The sequence below is a fragment of the Nomia melanderi genome, chromosome 7 (genome assembly GCF_051020985.1).
Source record: "Nomia melanderi isolate GNS246 chromosome 7, iyNomMela1, whole genome shotgun sequence".
In the NCBI taxonomy this organism is placed as follows: Eukaryota; Metazoa; Arthropoda; class Insecta; order Hymenoptera; family Halictidae; genus Nomia; species Nomia melanderi.
In genome coordinates, this window is record NC_135005.1 from 10,660,947 (window position 1) to 10,675,785 (window position 14,839).

Here is a 14,839-nt window from a genome sequence, read left to right on the forward strand (position 1 = left end):
CGAAGAGAGAGACGGGAAGAGAGAGAGGCGATACGGAGAGAAAGAGAGAAACAGTCAGAGTACAGTCCCGGGATCAATACTCCCGCGTCTTGCGATCATTCATCTTGCCACGCCCCTCTGCTCTCTCCACACTCTCCCTTTCTCTCTTTCTCCCTTTCTCTCACCCTCTTTCTCTTTCTCTCTCTTTTTCTCTCTCCCTCTCTATCTATTCATCCATCCATCCATCTATCTATCTATTTATCTATTTATCTATTTATCTATATCTATCTATCTATCTATTTATCTATATCTATTCATCTATCTATTTATCTATTTATCTATTTATCTATATCTATCCATCTATCCATCTATCTATCTATCTATCTATCTATCTATCTATCTATCTATCTATCTATCTATCTATCTATCTGTCTATCTATCTATCTATATATTTATCTATCGATCTATCTATCTATATATCTATCTATCTATCTATCTATCTATCTATCTATCTATCTATCTATCTATCTATGTATCCATCTATCCATCTATCTATCCATATATCCATCTATCTATCTATCTATCTATCTATCTATTTACTTACCTCTGTCTCCCTCTGTCTGTGTCTCCCTCTTCCACCTTCGTGTTTCGCCCTTTTCTCTGTCTCCCTCCATCTTCCTTCTACCGTTTCTTCCATTTCTCAGCCGCCACCTTCCGCCCACCCGCTATCTGTCTCTTTCTGTCATGCTCCGTTCCACCATCTTCATCCCCGTGGCACCCCTCGTAATCGCGCTCGTCGCAGTTTGCCGCCCAATCCTGGTATCCATTACGATCTTTGGCTGGAAAGAGAGAAATTTCTCTCGTTCTCTTTTTCCTTTTTTTCCCCCTTCCCCTCCCAGAGCTAGGGACGTCGTCTTGAGGCCGCCTGGAAGGCTAAGAGGTTCCTCTCGGTCGCCGTTTCACGGGGGCGATTTCTCGGCGAAGGAACCGAAGGGGCTTCGCGAAGAAAGGGTGGCCCCGGAGAATCGACGTGTCACGGCGACATGGTTACGGGCGTCGAAATCAATAAATATCCAGAAATGCGAACATGAAAGATGTCGGGGATGGGGGCTGCGGGTTAGGGATGAAAGAGGGCAGCGAGAAAGAAAGACCAGTGAGAGAGAATGAGAGAGATGACGAAGGGAAGGAGAGAAAGAGAAAGAGGTAGAGGGAGAGGGAGAGGGAGAGCGAGAGCGAGAGCGAGAGAGAGAGAGAGAGAGAGAAAATCGTTAGTAAGTACGTAGTAGCGTATATACGACGGCATAACGCGTAGTACGGCTGCACTTGACTCGTCGTTGCACGTGATTCAAATGAGTTTCTGGAGCCGGGCTCTCCTACCCACCCACACCGTGATGCCGGCAGCCTGATAGAGGGGGCTCTGTGGGTAGGCCGGTCGGCGAGAAAGGGTGGTCTCTCGAGGAGGGAGGACGGCCGCGCTTGTTCCAGATAGAAGAGCTCGTCGGCGGAACGGTCGATCCGATCGAGCGTCACGATAAAAGAGACTAGGAATCGGACAGACAGAAGTCTCCTCGCAAGATCGATATGTTGCTTTCTTTCTCCGCGCGTCCTCTCCCTTCCATCTTGTCGATTTCCTCGTCTCTTCTTTACACTCGCGCCTATCTCTCTCGTTTCCTCTCTCTTCGTCTCCGCCGGCCTTCCATTTTACTCTTTCTTCTTAGTTTCCTAGCTCGCGCGCCGTAGGAGTGGCCGACATCGTTTCTTCTTCCTCCCATCAAGCCCCCAACCCCCTTGACCGAACGCCGCCTAAGAATGCCGAGAAAAATGTCTCGAGGGAGACCGCCGGTCCCCGTGCACTCCTCTTTTTTTACGAATTATCATTTCGCCGGCGCGACGAAGATAATTCTCGCGGCGTTCCGGGGTTAGAGGATGAGGGGAAAAATTCACTTTCGCCGAAACGGAATGAAATTATATCCTCGCAGTGAATTAAAGTGATTCTTATTGGTATCGGGTTGCTGGCGCGCGGCGATAAACCCGGGGGAAATAATTATTCCGTTAGCAAGATCGGCGCGCGTTTTTCCTCGTTTCACGCTCGCTGGAAAGTCAGCCGCGCGGAAAAGGCGAGTGTCGCAACTTCTTCTCTTCGTTTTTCCAGTTTTTTCCTTCCCTTTTGCTCTTTCTTCCTCTCCCTCTTGCTTTCGTACGATGCGAGCTTCTATATCGTACGAAGCGTTCTCCGCGAGGCGACGGTAGAACCCGGACAAAGCGGGGCCAGAACGAAGAGGCTCGAGGAAAATTCGCGCTAACCGCGATACGAGGGCCGTCGAGGAAAATAGAAGGAGTCTAGGCGGGACCGCGGCGTGGCTGCAGGCAGACTTAGAAGCAGGAACCGCTTCGTTTAAAACCTCCGGTTATCCATGGTACCCTTCTCCTTTGAGCCTCTTTCTTGCTCTTGTCACGAGTCGTTACGAACACGCTAGTTACGGTCGCAGCCTTCTTTTGAGCGCGATGCCTTGGATACAGGGAAATTCGCAGAAACTGCGACTGAACAGTGTGTATTCGTGATCGGCGCTGCGAAACCGGCTAAACTCGAGCGGGATGGTGATTAATATTTCGCGACTCGCGTTACTTCGAACGAAATAGGATTTTGACCAACCATTTTAGTGTCGTCTAATTTATATTATGATTTTTCAAAAGGAATTGAGAGGAATGTAATATGCACAATTAACGCGGACATAAAATATTCCGCAGTAAATGCCCTTTTAATAAAGTATAAAATGTAATATGAAACTGAATAATGTCCTTAACTGTTTGTAGCACCAATGAAATAGGATGCTAATATAAATTAGTATCCGTAAAGACTTCTGCATCGAAACGACCGAGCCCATTGAATCAAATACAAAAATCTGTTCTCGTATGAGCAGGAATGGACATCGATGATATCGACGACAACGGTGTCGATTACAATCTCAGACCCGACGCATCTGAAACGGATGCCGTATGCAATATTGAGGAAACCGAAGACAATGTTATATTCGACAATGAGCTCTACAAGCTACGGCCGTACGTGAACCCGGACACCATCCTCACACGGTGAGTGTTATCCTATCATCATTCTTCCCCCGACAAAATTCTCGCCGTTATCTCGCTTCGCGTCCCTCCAGTTTGCATGTATACGGAAAAATTGACGAGTGTGGCCGTATAAACCGGAACGAACCACGACGCTGGTATCGGACTTGCATGAAAACAGACCACGGTTCATTGCCGAGCGATCATTAGATAACCAAAGAAGAAAGGTTAACGACCTGTTTATTAATATTCCTACGAGACAGCAATTCCTTCGGCGTCTGTTTAAACCTGTCAGGATATTTGCGGTACACTCGGGATGATTTTCGAATTTCCACCTTCGTCTGGAATATTATCCAAACACGAGACGGAACGAATTTCCGCGCGCTGGCGGGGAGCTACCGGCGGAGCTGCTTTTCGTCCTTTGAAGAACACTTGACGTCTCCGGGAAATGAAAGAAACGGGGCGGTAGGAGTTGGCGGTGAATGATGTTTAAGGGAAAAAAAGTAGGAAAAATTGTTGGAACGTTGAACCGTGACATCGGGCAAAGGTAGGTAAGTGGGGAATATGATGTGCGCGCGGCGCGGCGGGCCAGACATCGAATAAAGCTCGCTGCACGAAAGAAACGCGGTGGGTCGGCGTTCATTTCTATACGGTGAAAAAGGAAATCTGTTTTCGGCGCATCGGCCGAACCCGCGGGATCCTCCGGGCACAATGCGATGCCGAAGTCCTCTCTCGTGCGGGTCCGACTTTTTTCTGCGGCAGCAGCGCCGGCCGGATGCGCCGAATGGGACCCGTCCATAAATTCTCGAAGCGCCGGTAGTCGACGGTCGCTGTTTCTTCTACGAGCCCGTGCAACGAGATCTCGCGTTGCTTACCAACCCCCTTCGACTTCTTCGTGGCTCACCTCACTCGAACTTTCGACGCTCGGGAACGGGGTTCCGCCACCCCGGCTTTTTCCTGCCGTTCGCGTTTTACATTCGCCCGACTTTGTCCCTTGGCCCGTCGGATTCATTCGCTGATACTAGAAGAAAAGTCGCATCCGTTAGGATTGTCTGCGACATCGGCAAAACACGTTCGCGTTTCTAACATAGACTCTAACTGGACGAACCTAACGTTTAGGAGAGGGATGAACTGAGTGATGGGTATGTAGAGGTTTCAACGTTCTCGAGATGTTTGTTGAAAGTTGGATCGATGAGTCGACGAGTGGTTTTCGAATGAGGATGTTGAATTCGGGACAAAAAGAAATTATTCAGCTGATACGTATGAACATTTGTCTAGTCGCGTAATGAAATCACTTGCCCGATTCGCGATAGCATCTTCCGAATTGAATATTTTTATACCACGCGCAATATGATTTCGAATTTTTGGACGCAATCCTTTCTCTGTGTTCAATCTTACGAACGTTGGATGATCACTACTGAACGGGTTCCATTGTTTTACCTCGAAATTATTCCATATATATTTTATCGGAAAATGGAAGCTGCGGCGGACAAACCCAGCCTAAAAACATTCCCGTCTGACGGGGACGATATCCAGAATAGTAGCATAGACGAGATAGAAAGTAAGCCACTGATCTTACGAGTCCGTGTCCCCTTGGTTTATAACTCTAACGCTAAGCAGCCTGCAATGTTAATGTACCAGATTCAGGAATTATACTCCGAACTCGTAGAGAGTCAACTGATCTAGAAGAAAATATTAACCGTAATAAATACTCTTCTATACAGGATAAAACATGTTTCCGCGGAAATGTACAAAACGGTCGAACAGTTAGCTACATTATTGAAACGCGGATACACAAAACACAGCTTCATAATTCATCGAGATAATTCCGGAGCATAATGTGTAATTCACGGACATTGTGCGGATATCGTTGCACCGATGTAAACAGCACATGCGTTTGTTCCCGCCAAATCGCGCTCGGTGCCCGTAATACGATCAGAGCTCATCAGGGTGTTTCGTTCCTGTTAAATACGCTTAAATACGCAGCCGGCCTCAACATTGTAAAATGGCACGACGGCGTCGCGTCGGCGGCCGGGCCATCGACAATGACACGAGAATACGTTGTTTGATCGACATGTACCCGCGTCCCCCGTGTCCCCGTGATAATAGTCATTCGAGATTATCTACCGCGGAAAGAAACTGCTACGATCGGACGTGGCGGACCCTAGCCAAATATACACGGTGCGTCAGCGTCGCGGCGCGCGGCGTCGCGTCCTCCCTTCCTGCACCGTCCAACTGGCAGGCGCCTCGTTTGAGGTCAACGTCATTCGCTTCTCTCTCCTTTCTCGTTCCCTTGCCTCTTCCCTTTCCTTCTCCTGTATTCTTTACGATTTCCCTCTCTTTCTCCGTTCCCTGTCCCCCCTCTCTCTTTCTCCGTTCCCCCTCTCTCTCTCCCTCTCTCTCCCCCTCTCTCCTCCCTCTCTCTCACTCGTGCTTTCGGTCGGTCTGGTCTCGGATGAGCGAACTTTGGAACGAACATAGGTGCACCTATGAGTCGCGGTTAAATAGACCATGCAGCGAAAGAGGTCTATTCAATTTACTCGATGCATTTCGTTCACGAATCAATTGGATTGCTCGGCCCCGCGTAATTAAGGAATTCCGCGATTGATCTGCTGATTTCTTGGTTTCGTAAGTAGCAGTTTGAAATAGTCCGAGGTCGTACAAGCTGCGTTCTGAAAAGATTTTATATCTTCGATTGCATTCTGAAGTTATAGATCTGCATTTCTAGCTTCGGGATACGAAGTCGGTGGCTTTGAGATCCTCGTAACGCGAAGCACGAATGAAAAACTTATCTCGCACGCCACGTGAAACACGTTTCCTTGTATTAGACTTCGTGACTTCTTGCGGGGGAAAATAAGAGCAAGTACCGACCGCGATACATCGAGCTGAGAAGAATTAATTCAAAAGTCGGATGTCGGTGGAGAGTAACGAGAAGCTTGACTCGTTCTTCCCGATGAACAGGTTAAGATCGTTCGGATAGATCCGACGTCAAAGCAGAATTTCCTTAATCGATTCGCGATATTGATTCGCTTTTTACGTGGAATAGAACGATTTCCAGGGCGGACAGCGGACGTTCGTCACCGGCGTGCCGCGATTTTGCAACCAACCCGGAGCCGCCTAATTGACACAGCTGATTTATGCATCGCGGGACGCGTGTGAGCGACATGCGAGTCGGAACGAAAGAAAGGGAAAGAGTATCGGTATGCGGCGTGTTTCTTTTCCCGCTCCGATTCAACTTGATCTTGATCTCGCCGCGAGAAACATAGTTCCCCGGCTGGAATCAACCCGTGCGATCTCCTCCCCGGAGAAAGGATGCGATAGTAATTTAAATGTGCCGTGTTCAGTACGCGCGAATGATCCTTACCGGCCCCGCCATAAGACGCCCAGCTGGGAACCGGCAAGAATCATGAAGTCCCGGCTCCGCGCCACATCCGGTGGTAATTTTTATCGAAGTCAGAATGTATCAAACCGCATACAAATGTAACAAGCGTATCTCCATGCCGAATCTGTACTCGATATTAACCAGTTATCTGCTTCTGACGAGTATACTCGTCATGAAGGAACGGCAAGATTTTGTGCTAAGACGAGTATACTCGTCGTCATTTACTTTTCGTGACAGTTAACTAGTTAAATAATTGGTGCAATGCGGATCGGTTAGGCCGCTTTCCCTTGCGACTCGCTAAATTTCAACGATGTGTAGATGCCTATCGCAGGAATTCGTATTTACAGCATGTCGATTCGAACGGAACATTGAAGTTCTTATGTCAGTGGTCCAAATTAAAAGGGCAAATTGTTATGTATTTCGGTGATGCAGGTCCAGGTAAGATAAATCTTATTTTGCAGCTTGAATTTAGAATTCGAATCGTCTCTAACTCCTCCGTCGAGAGGAATCCTTGAAAATGGAATATATTGAAGATTCGGGTGGACGTAAATTTTATTGGGAGCTCTTTAGGGAGAAGATGGAGTAACTTGTTCCTAGAAGAGTATAAATACGTTGAACACTCCTGACAAGTATTATAATATCTTCGAAGCCTGTACACAGCTGTACTTCACTTTCCCTGACCGTCTTTAATATGTATAATTTCTTACTCTCTTGTAGTACCGTACAATTACGTATTCATAATTGATTACTCGAGAAGTAGAGGATTGAGTCTTAGATTATCCTGAAATAACTTCTGACTGGCACGGTCTATAATAATCGTAGGGCGTTCGTAAATATTAGTATCGATGGAAATTGCATCGGTAATTGTTTTCGCCCAAGTAGAACCAGGCAAAGCGAATGGATTTCCACCGTGGACCGCGCTCCGCCTTTACGCAGGTGCCAAGAGCACCCAGACCATGTAATTAAAGGCGTGTTTTGCAACCACGCATGGTCTCGCGTGGTTTCCGATTACTCGCTACCGGGGACAACATGCTCGTGGGATTTCAGGCCCAATCGGAGAGTTATGCCATCACTAGCGAATGCTTCGGCTCGAGATGCTGTAATTAATCCTTCAGTTCTGGTAAGAGTATTCTTTCCGGCAGTTTTTTCCGCCGCGTGTAACGTAACGTTGAAACGCTGCAATCATTTTTCGAAATTGCGTTACAAGCTATCGGGCTCCGGGCTCCTCGCGGCTGCAACGTGCGCTGTATAAAGGAATGCGAACGCGAAGTTTCGCGGGAATTATACTTCACTCTAATATTCGCGAAGTCTTTCACGCAGTAAAATTATAATATACCGAGATGAAATTTCTCGGTGGGAATTCTTTTTACAGTTTAATCTATTGATTTATAATTCGTAATAAGGGAAAATAAAGATGCGGGAATTGCTGTGAAAAAGTGCGGAAAGTGGCGTACTAATCTGTGATCAGAATAGTCCATAAATTTCAGTTATGTTACGTTCTTAGAAACATATTATTATGAATAATTCAATATCCCAGCGTAATAACGCTTTGAGCATTATTTATCGTGAACTGATGGAGTTATGTACGGCCTCGAATCGAGTTCTTTCCCGGTATTTACCCGTTCTCTTAAGCCGGCGCCGCGCGAGAAAATCGCCATGGTTCACGGAAACTAGTTCTCGCGATACTTTTAGCGGCGCGGTGTATTTCTGCGAAAGTCGCGGCGCGTCATGCACGTGCGAAATATTCTGGAATACCGTCAGGATCCGAGCGAGCCGATGAGCCGCGCAGGCTTCGCTGTATAAACGCGCGTGAGACGAAACAAAATACTGCTAAAATTAATTCGGATCTTAGGTCACGTCTGCAACAAGTCTAGACCACGGTGTCTTCGTAGACGACGACACACGGACCGCGCCGTGTGGGCGAGACGTTTTATTTTGGACACTTCTACAGATTTGTTATTTTACCGTCTCATTATTAACAAGAAAAAACGAATTAAATTCGAGACGATATTCAATGAAACGAGATATCCGTCGATTTACGTGAAAATTCGTTCCGAATAGAGTTTGTCGATACAAAAGGAAACAAAATGTTGGAAAGAAAAGCTGGTATAAATTTGAGAAATACATATTCGTTTCACATAGCTAAACAAAAGAAATGATAGTAATGACGTTTCAGAAAGCAAAAGTACATCTTATTCGGTGTTACTAAATTCAGATCGCGCATGAAAGCTACCGCGTAAATTGCGAGACGACAGTAACACAACTTACGTCTGTCTCGATAAAAACATTAAAATGAAACTCTTAGTATCTTCGCAATCTTGGAGAAATGGGATCGAATTTCTCGATTTCCAAAATCTTTTGATCGATTCAAGTATCGTGTAAATCGTGTAAATTTTACCAAGGTACGATCGACAGAGGAATGTTTCGCGCGTCACCAGAAACCGGTGATTTCGGACGCGTTAACGAGAATCATGGGGCGGCTGGACTTTTCCCGGGAAATCGACCGTGTTCGATCCGCCAGTGCGCAGTCATCCAATGACTAGTCGATTTCTGCGGTGTGGCGCGTATTTGCCGCGTCATGCCTCTTCTGCCGCTGCGGAGGAACAGATAATGCAGACATTGTTCGGTGTGAACGCAGCCTTCGACCAGATGGCACAATTTTCCGATTGTCGTCCGGCGCTTTTTCATCGTAGTCGCTGCCTCGCTCCGGCTTTCAATACGTGAAACGTGCACACGCACGCATTCGCATACGGACATACACACACGTGTGCATACTCCGAAACCTCGACGACAGAAGGGAGAGGGCGAGGGTGTCCAATAAACCGGGATTAGGGTATTAGAACGGGTATTTGCGATTTCGATTTACGTTCAGGTAATTTCGTGATTTGGTTTAGGGCACTTGAAAAATGGGCGTATCAGCTATCGCGGTTATTAGGACAGACTTTGTTGCAAATTTTGTCTGGCGTATGAAAGCAAAATCGTACACTTCTGAGTATTCCCTAGAGAAGAAAGTTTTTCTCGATTTTTAATAGAATTTTAGGTCTACGTAATTTTTATTAGAATAAAGAGCTTTCGAAGAGAATGTTAGCCCTCTATAGGCACTTATGACTTCGTTTGCCCTTAAGTCACAGGCCAATATATTAGCATTTTATTGATTTATTTCATTTTGCATAGCAAAATGGCGAATAATTAAGTGATTAATTAACTTTCGTTTGAATACAATCATTAGATTATTGAATACATTGTACTACATTGAATACTACATACATATTTTTATAGTCACGAAATATTCGCGTACAGACGCGAAACTGAATAAGTATTGTTTAAATAAATTTTAAAGCACTCGTCATTTTCACTTCATTTTTTCAATTTTTCTCTATAAATCTCGATTACTGTTTCTATGTCTTTTTGGTTTGTACGGTTGCCGGTGAATTACGAAAAAAATTCTGACCAAAGTTTTAATACCTTTGGGTATCGTATTTTTCGATTTCTACGTTGAAAATGCGACGAGGGATTAATGCTCGACGGAGAAAGTGAAAATAGAGGAAAACTCGTTGAACCAAGCCAATAAATCAACCGATGAAGGTGCAGCGAGGTTGTTGCATTATATTGCGCCAGGTTGCAGTAGTCTGTGTGTGCACTTTGATCCATTCAGGATCGCGTCACGATGGGACGGTAGGTCTGCCGCGGCTTTTCTACCTCCGTATCTAAACTCGTTGATCCCTAATTACGAAACTTATCGTGACGCCGGCTCGAGAACCTTTGGAGCACGCTTCAAACGCGAACGAGGTGGACCGGTCGGTCTAAACGAACGTAAAACGAGCAATGCTACTTATTCGCGCGCCTGCGAAACTTCTCCTTTTTTTACCGTGTATTATCTCGGGTATCATTTCGTTCGTAAATGCGAAGTCGCTTAAGAATCTCTCCTTTTGTGTTTAAAACTTAATTCTTTCCATTATTAGTGCTTCCCAGAAAAAGCAGGCGTATTATTTTTACTGGTAAATGGACTTATTGTCTTTCTTTTGAGCCGCGGAGAACAATTATCTTATTGTCATTTTACGATAAATTTCCTTATCGGCCAATTTACCGTCTTTTCTTCTATAAATCGTTTCCGTGGAGACACCCGCACTTATGTATTTGATACTTCCAGGTTTTCGTATAATTTAACTTCCTTCTTTCTTCATTCTGTACATTTTAGGAAACTCGAGCTTCTGTAATGATCCGTTGTACACTGCATTCGTAATGCACAATCGTTTTCTAGTTTGTTTTATATATCTGAGCAAATTGGTAGTCACAGTAATATACTAAAGAGAAGAGAGCAACGTAACTGCTTCTAAAACCGCAACGAATGAGAATTTAAAACACAAACATGCTGGAAGAAATAGAAGCTAAATATGAACGACCGTTAACTAGCAACACAAACCTTGCACGCGCATTGCATTCCTTGGTACATAAATCGTTCATGGTAAAAAAAAAATGGCCGTTCAGTGATCAGTCACCATTTAAGCGTGCACAATTGACGTATATATATGCACAATATAAAAGTCAAATATTGGCGAGTTTCCATCCTTGAAAACAGCAGCGGGATTGATCTCGCTGTGAAAAGTCAACTAATGCATACGCTGAGACGTATTCGATCATAGAAGAATTTGTATATACGGCCGCTTGTAGAGAATGCATAACTAGCAGTAAATATTAGATATCGAAGCGCATCATTCGCCATACGTATTGCTAATGACATTAGTTCGCGACACTCGATCGTGTTTTTTCGCTTCCAATATGATTGTCTACTGTTTCGCAGACAAAAGAAAAGGCACCGTTCATTTAAATTCTTGAATATACACAGTTCGTCCTGATGTTCTTATATGGTAACTGCAATTTCTTGTGAGATATTGATCATTTCTTTTACGAATTATTCAAAACAGTTTCTTTCCGAAGAAGTACACCGAGAGAAATATTGTACAGCCTTTGGAAACGTGTTTAGTATTTTTTCATTCAAGATGGTGGACAGATTTCATACGTGTTACTAATAAAATGGGTTTTCTATCATACTCCTTTAATTTGCCATTTTATAATTACAATTATGATTTTATGGTTACAATGATGATTACATTTTCTTTTAAATATCGAAAATTAAAAGAAGACTAGAAACTATTAAATTAGAAACCATTTCGAACGGTTTCGAGTAAAATCATACAGTATCTTCCAAAAGCATTGCTATTTTAACCTCGGTTCGGTAACTTTCGGGGCAAACAATCCGAGTCGGGAGAAAGAACTTTAAAGATACCAGTTTATCCGGTGCGCGATCGTTAAACGGTTAACGACTCCGTTCTTCGTTTTCAACGGTCATATCGTGTCGGAACGTATTAGATCATCGCACGTATGCAACCTCGTATTTAAGCACCGCCTAGAACCACCGAGCCGGAAGTGACGAAAGCCGCGGGCATAAATAGAGTAAGATAAATAATTTCTTTGCTGAAGGGCAAATTCAAGGCACGTCGATACACGTGTACAATGGACGCGACAAACTTGGATTTCTATGTCGAAGAAGCTCCTCGAAACGCGCTACAACTCGAATCTAAGACAATATTTCTTTTCAATAACTTCAACTACCCTCGGCAACCATGTACTCCGAAACCACTCGTTCAAATTGATCCCTTCCCGATTAAAGGTTAAACTTCTCGATATGTCTAATCGATATTTACCATCGGCATAAAATAACACATAAAGACCCGCAGTTAGCTTGTAATTGCATCCAACGAAGCGTGCGCCGAAACTACGGAAAGAAAAGAATCGAGAAATTCCGCGGGTCGTAATAGCAGGGAGCCCAGGGACGGCGTGGAGGGTGAGAAGGGGAGGCTCGGCAAGAAAGAAAAACGGTGTGCGTGTGCGGGACATTTTATCGGTTAGGTGGATCTTTAATTATCTCCGTCAAAGTTCCGAAGCAAAAAGAAATCGTAAAGCCGGTGTCTAGGGCACGTGCCCTTCGCCCTATGACCATCTGCCCGTCTTATTCTTCCTTCCTGTCGTTTCACGTTCCTTTCTTCTTCTCTTCCCGTGTGTGCGTCGCGGCCACGCCAGACAAGGGCAAGTCTGTGTCCGTCGACGAGACGTCCGTGTGCGCCGAGCGCCGATCGATTGACGTCACGATATATACTGTACAGCATCTGCCGCGGAAAATGGTCATTAAAGGGCCCCTCACCTCATTAGGAACCGCTCTCGCGATAACGCCGCCGCTGCCGACGACGACGTCGAAAACTCCTGGGCTGTCGCGACGACGAGAGGCGATCAGGTCCACGCCCAGCGTCGAAACTTTTAATAATGTGGTCCCCCGCCAATTACACACGGCCCGTTGTTCAACCCCCACTCGGCTCGAGCTGGACACGCGTTCTACCACGGAACTTTGCGTGTCACGGGGAAAAGTCCACGGATGTAACTCAACAAACGAACCTAGGGGGAGGTATTACACGTGTAACTTCCACCCCGGCACGGTCACGTTCCCGTGGACCGCTCGTCATCGCCTTTGTAACTCGCCATTATCGCGGACCTTCTTTTCGCGATGAAATTAACGCTGGAACTACCAAATGAGTTGAAACGATCCATTCCCGATCCCCTCTTTCGCGATTATTGGAAAGACCGAAGCTTCTCTTCGAAATTATTCATTCAGTTGATTTCAAAACTAAGGTATACATCAATCGAAATCTCTATAAATGTGTAACTTCTATAAAAAGATAAATACAAGACGAATGATTTCTTAGCGGTTCTAGAGTTTAGCGATGTCTCGCGGAGCGAACTCGGGATCAGTATTTCAGATAGCTTCGAAAATAGTAAGAATATTCATGAAAGATTTACTAAGAACCTATAGGTTATTCAGTTAAATTGTATGAGGAATATAATAGTACATTGGAAGAATGCTTTGAAAGAATCGAAGGCAACCGTTCTTTCGAGCGACAGTATGGAACTGGCCCGTTGAAATTGACGAGGTATCGCGAATGACGCAGTTCACCCCCCCCTTTTTCATCGTTCTTCCGCGTCGCTCCTTTCAATCACAGTCTCCTCTCAAGTTCTTCTTGGACAATTTCGCGAACGGCCAGGTCGAGGTGGCGGCGGCGTCTTATCGTAGAACGGCGAAGTTACAACCGAGGCAAGTTTCAAAGGGGCGTAGACGTCAACTCCTTCGGTGACGCAGGGAACGGAAAAGGGATTAAGGGTGCATCGCTGAAATGGCAAAGTTCGCGGGGAGAAAGCTGCAAACAGAAGCGAGCTACAGAAACAGCTACGAGAACAGTGTCGTCGTTTGCAGCGGCGACGGTGGCGGCAGCCGGCTTTTAGGCTTCTGCCTCTTCCGCCACCCTCTCGCTCGATGGCTTTCCCTGCGCCGCTGATGCCGCTGGAAATCCAACCATTGTGTAGTAAATTTATGAGCCCGCCCCGATTTCTTTAAATTAATACTAGGCCACCGTAAAGTATCCTGCATATGTCGGTTTTCCGGCAGACGATACCGCGTTAATGTTTCTGGGGGAAATTTACGATCGTCGTTTCATTGGATTCCCGGTTTAATGCGATCCGTGTAAGTACAATTACGGCTATCCCGTAATCACGAAAGACAATCGATACAAGACCGATAAAATTTCAATTCTTGCTTAAAAATCTTGGAACTGCAGAAGGAGAATCTAGTGTTTCCCGAAAGTTAAAACGGAGAAAATTCATTACAAACGTCCCTCGAATCGTCCCTCGAAATATAAAGAAAAGTACCTGGCAAACACTAATTTCCCAACCGCGAAGTTCCCAAAGACACAGACTTCTTTGTCAGAATCATTTTCTCGAATTCGCAAAAAACCTCCTCAACGGCGAGTTAAACGAGCAAATCCGCGGGAACGATCCACGCATTGATCAACGCTCATGATTATTTCATCATCCTCGAGCGGTGAAACGGCGCGTTTACCTCGCGCTAACGACCCCGGGCATTATTAAGCTGCTCGAGGATCCTTTCTTCGCGCGAAGTTTATTCACCGGTCAAAGGACCCATCGCAGGGAATCTACCGTCCTAGAAAATAACGCGCGCCGGGAATACGGCACGAGGGCTGGAACTCTGTTCTAGCCGGCGCTGCCGCTGCCGCAGCCGCGGTGCCCTGTCTCCTCCTCCGGTTTCTCTCTTTCTCTCCCCCCGATCGTTCCACTTTCTGTTTCTATCCTTTATACCACTGGCATCGCCGGGAGTAATCCGTGTGCATTTACGACCCTCGCTGCGCGCACAGTCCTAACGACGTGCATGCGTGTCGGTGAGGGGCAGGTGTGTACATTTCGGGGGATTGGATGATGGCGGGAACGGGAGGTGCCAGGGGGGCAGAGAGAGACGAGACCTATCTGCGCGCGGGGATGTGGGAGGGGGGAGGGAAAGAGTAAGAGAGA

General features: G+C 45.8%; 1 protein-coding gene across 1 annotated transcript in view; it reads left to right on the plus strand.

Moving 5' to 3' along the window:
- LOC116424940 (serine/threonine-protein phosphatase 4 regulatory subunit 1) overlaps window positions 1–14,839 on the plus strand; it is a 150,835-nt gene that overhangs the window by 22,111 nt on the left and 113,885 nt on the right. The window contains exon 3 of the mRNA XM_076368890.1: window positions 2,901–3,069. Within this exon, the coding sequence (XP_076225005.1) occupies window positions 2,901–3,069 (169 nt within the window). The remainder of the gene's footprint in view (window positions 1–2,900; window positions 3,070–14,839) is intronic.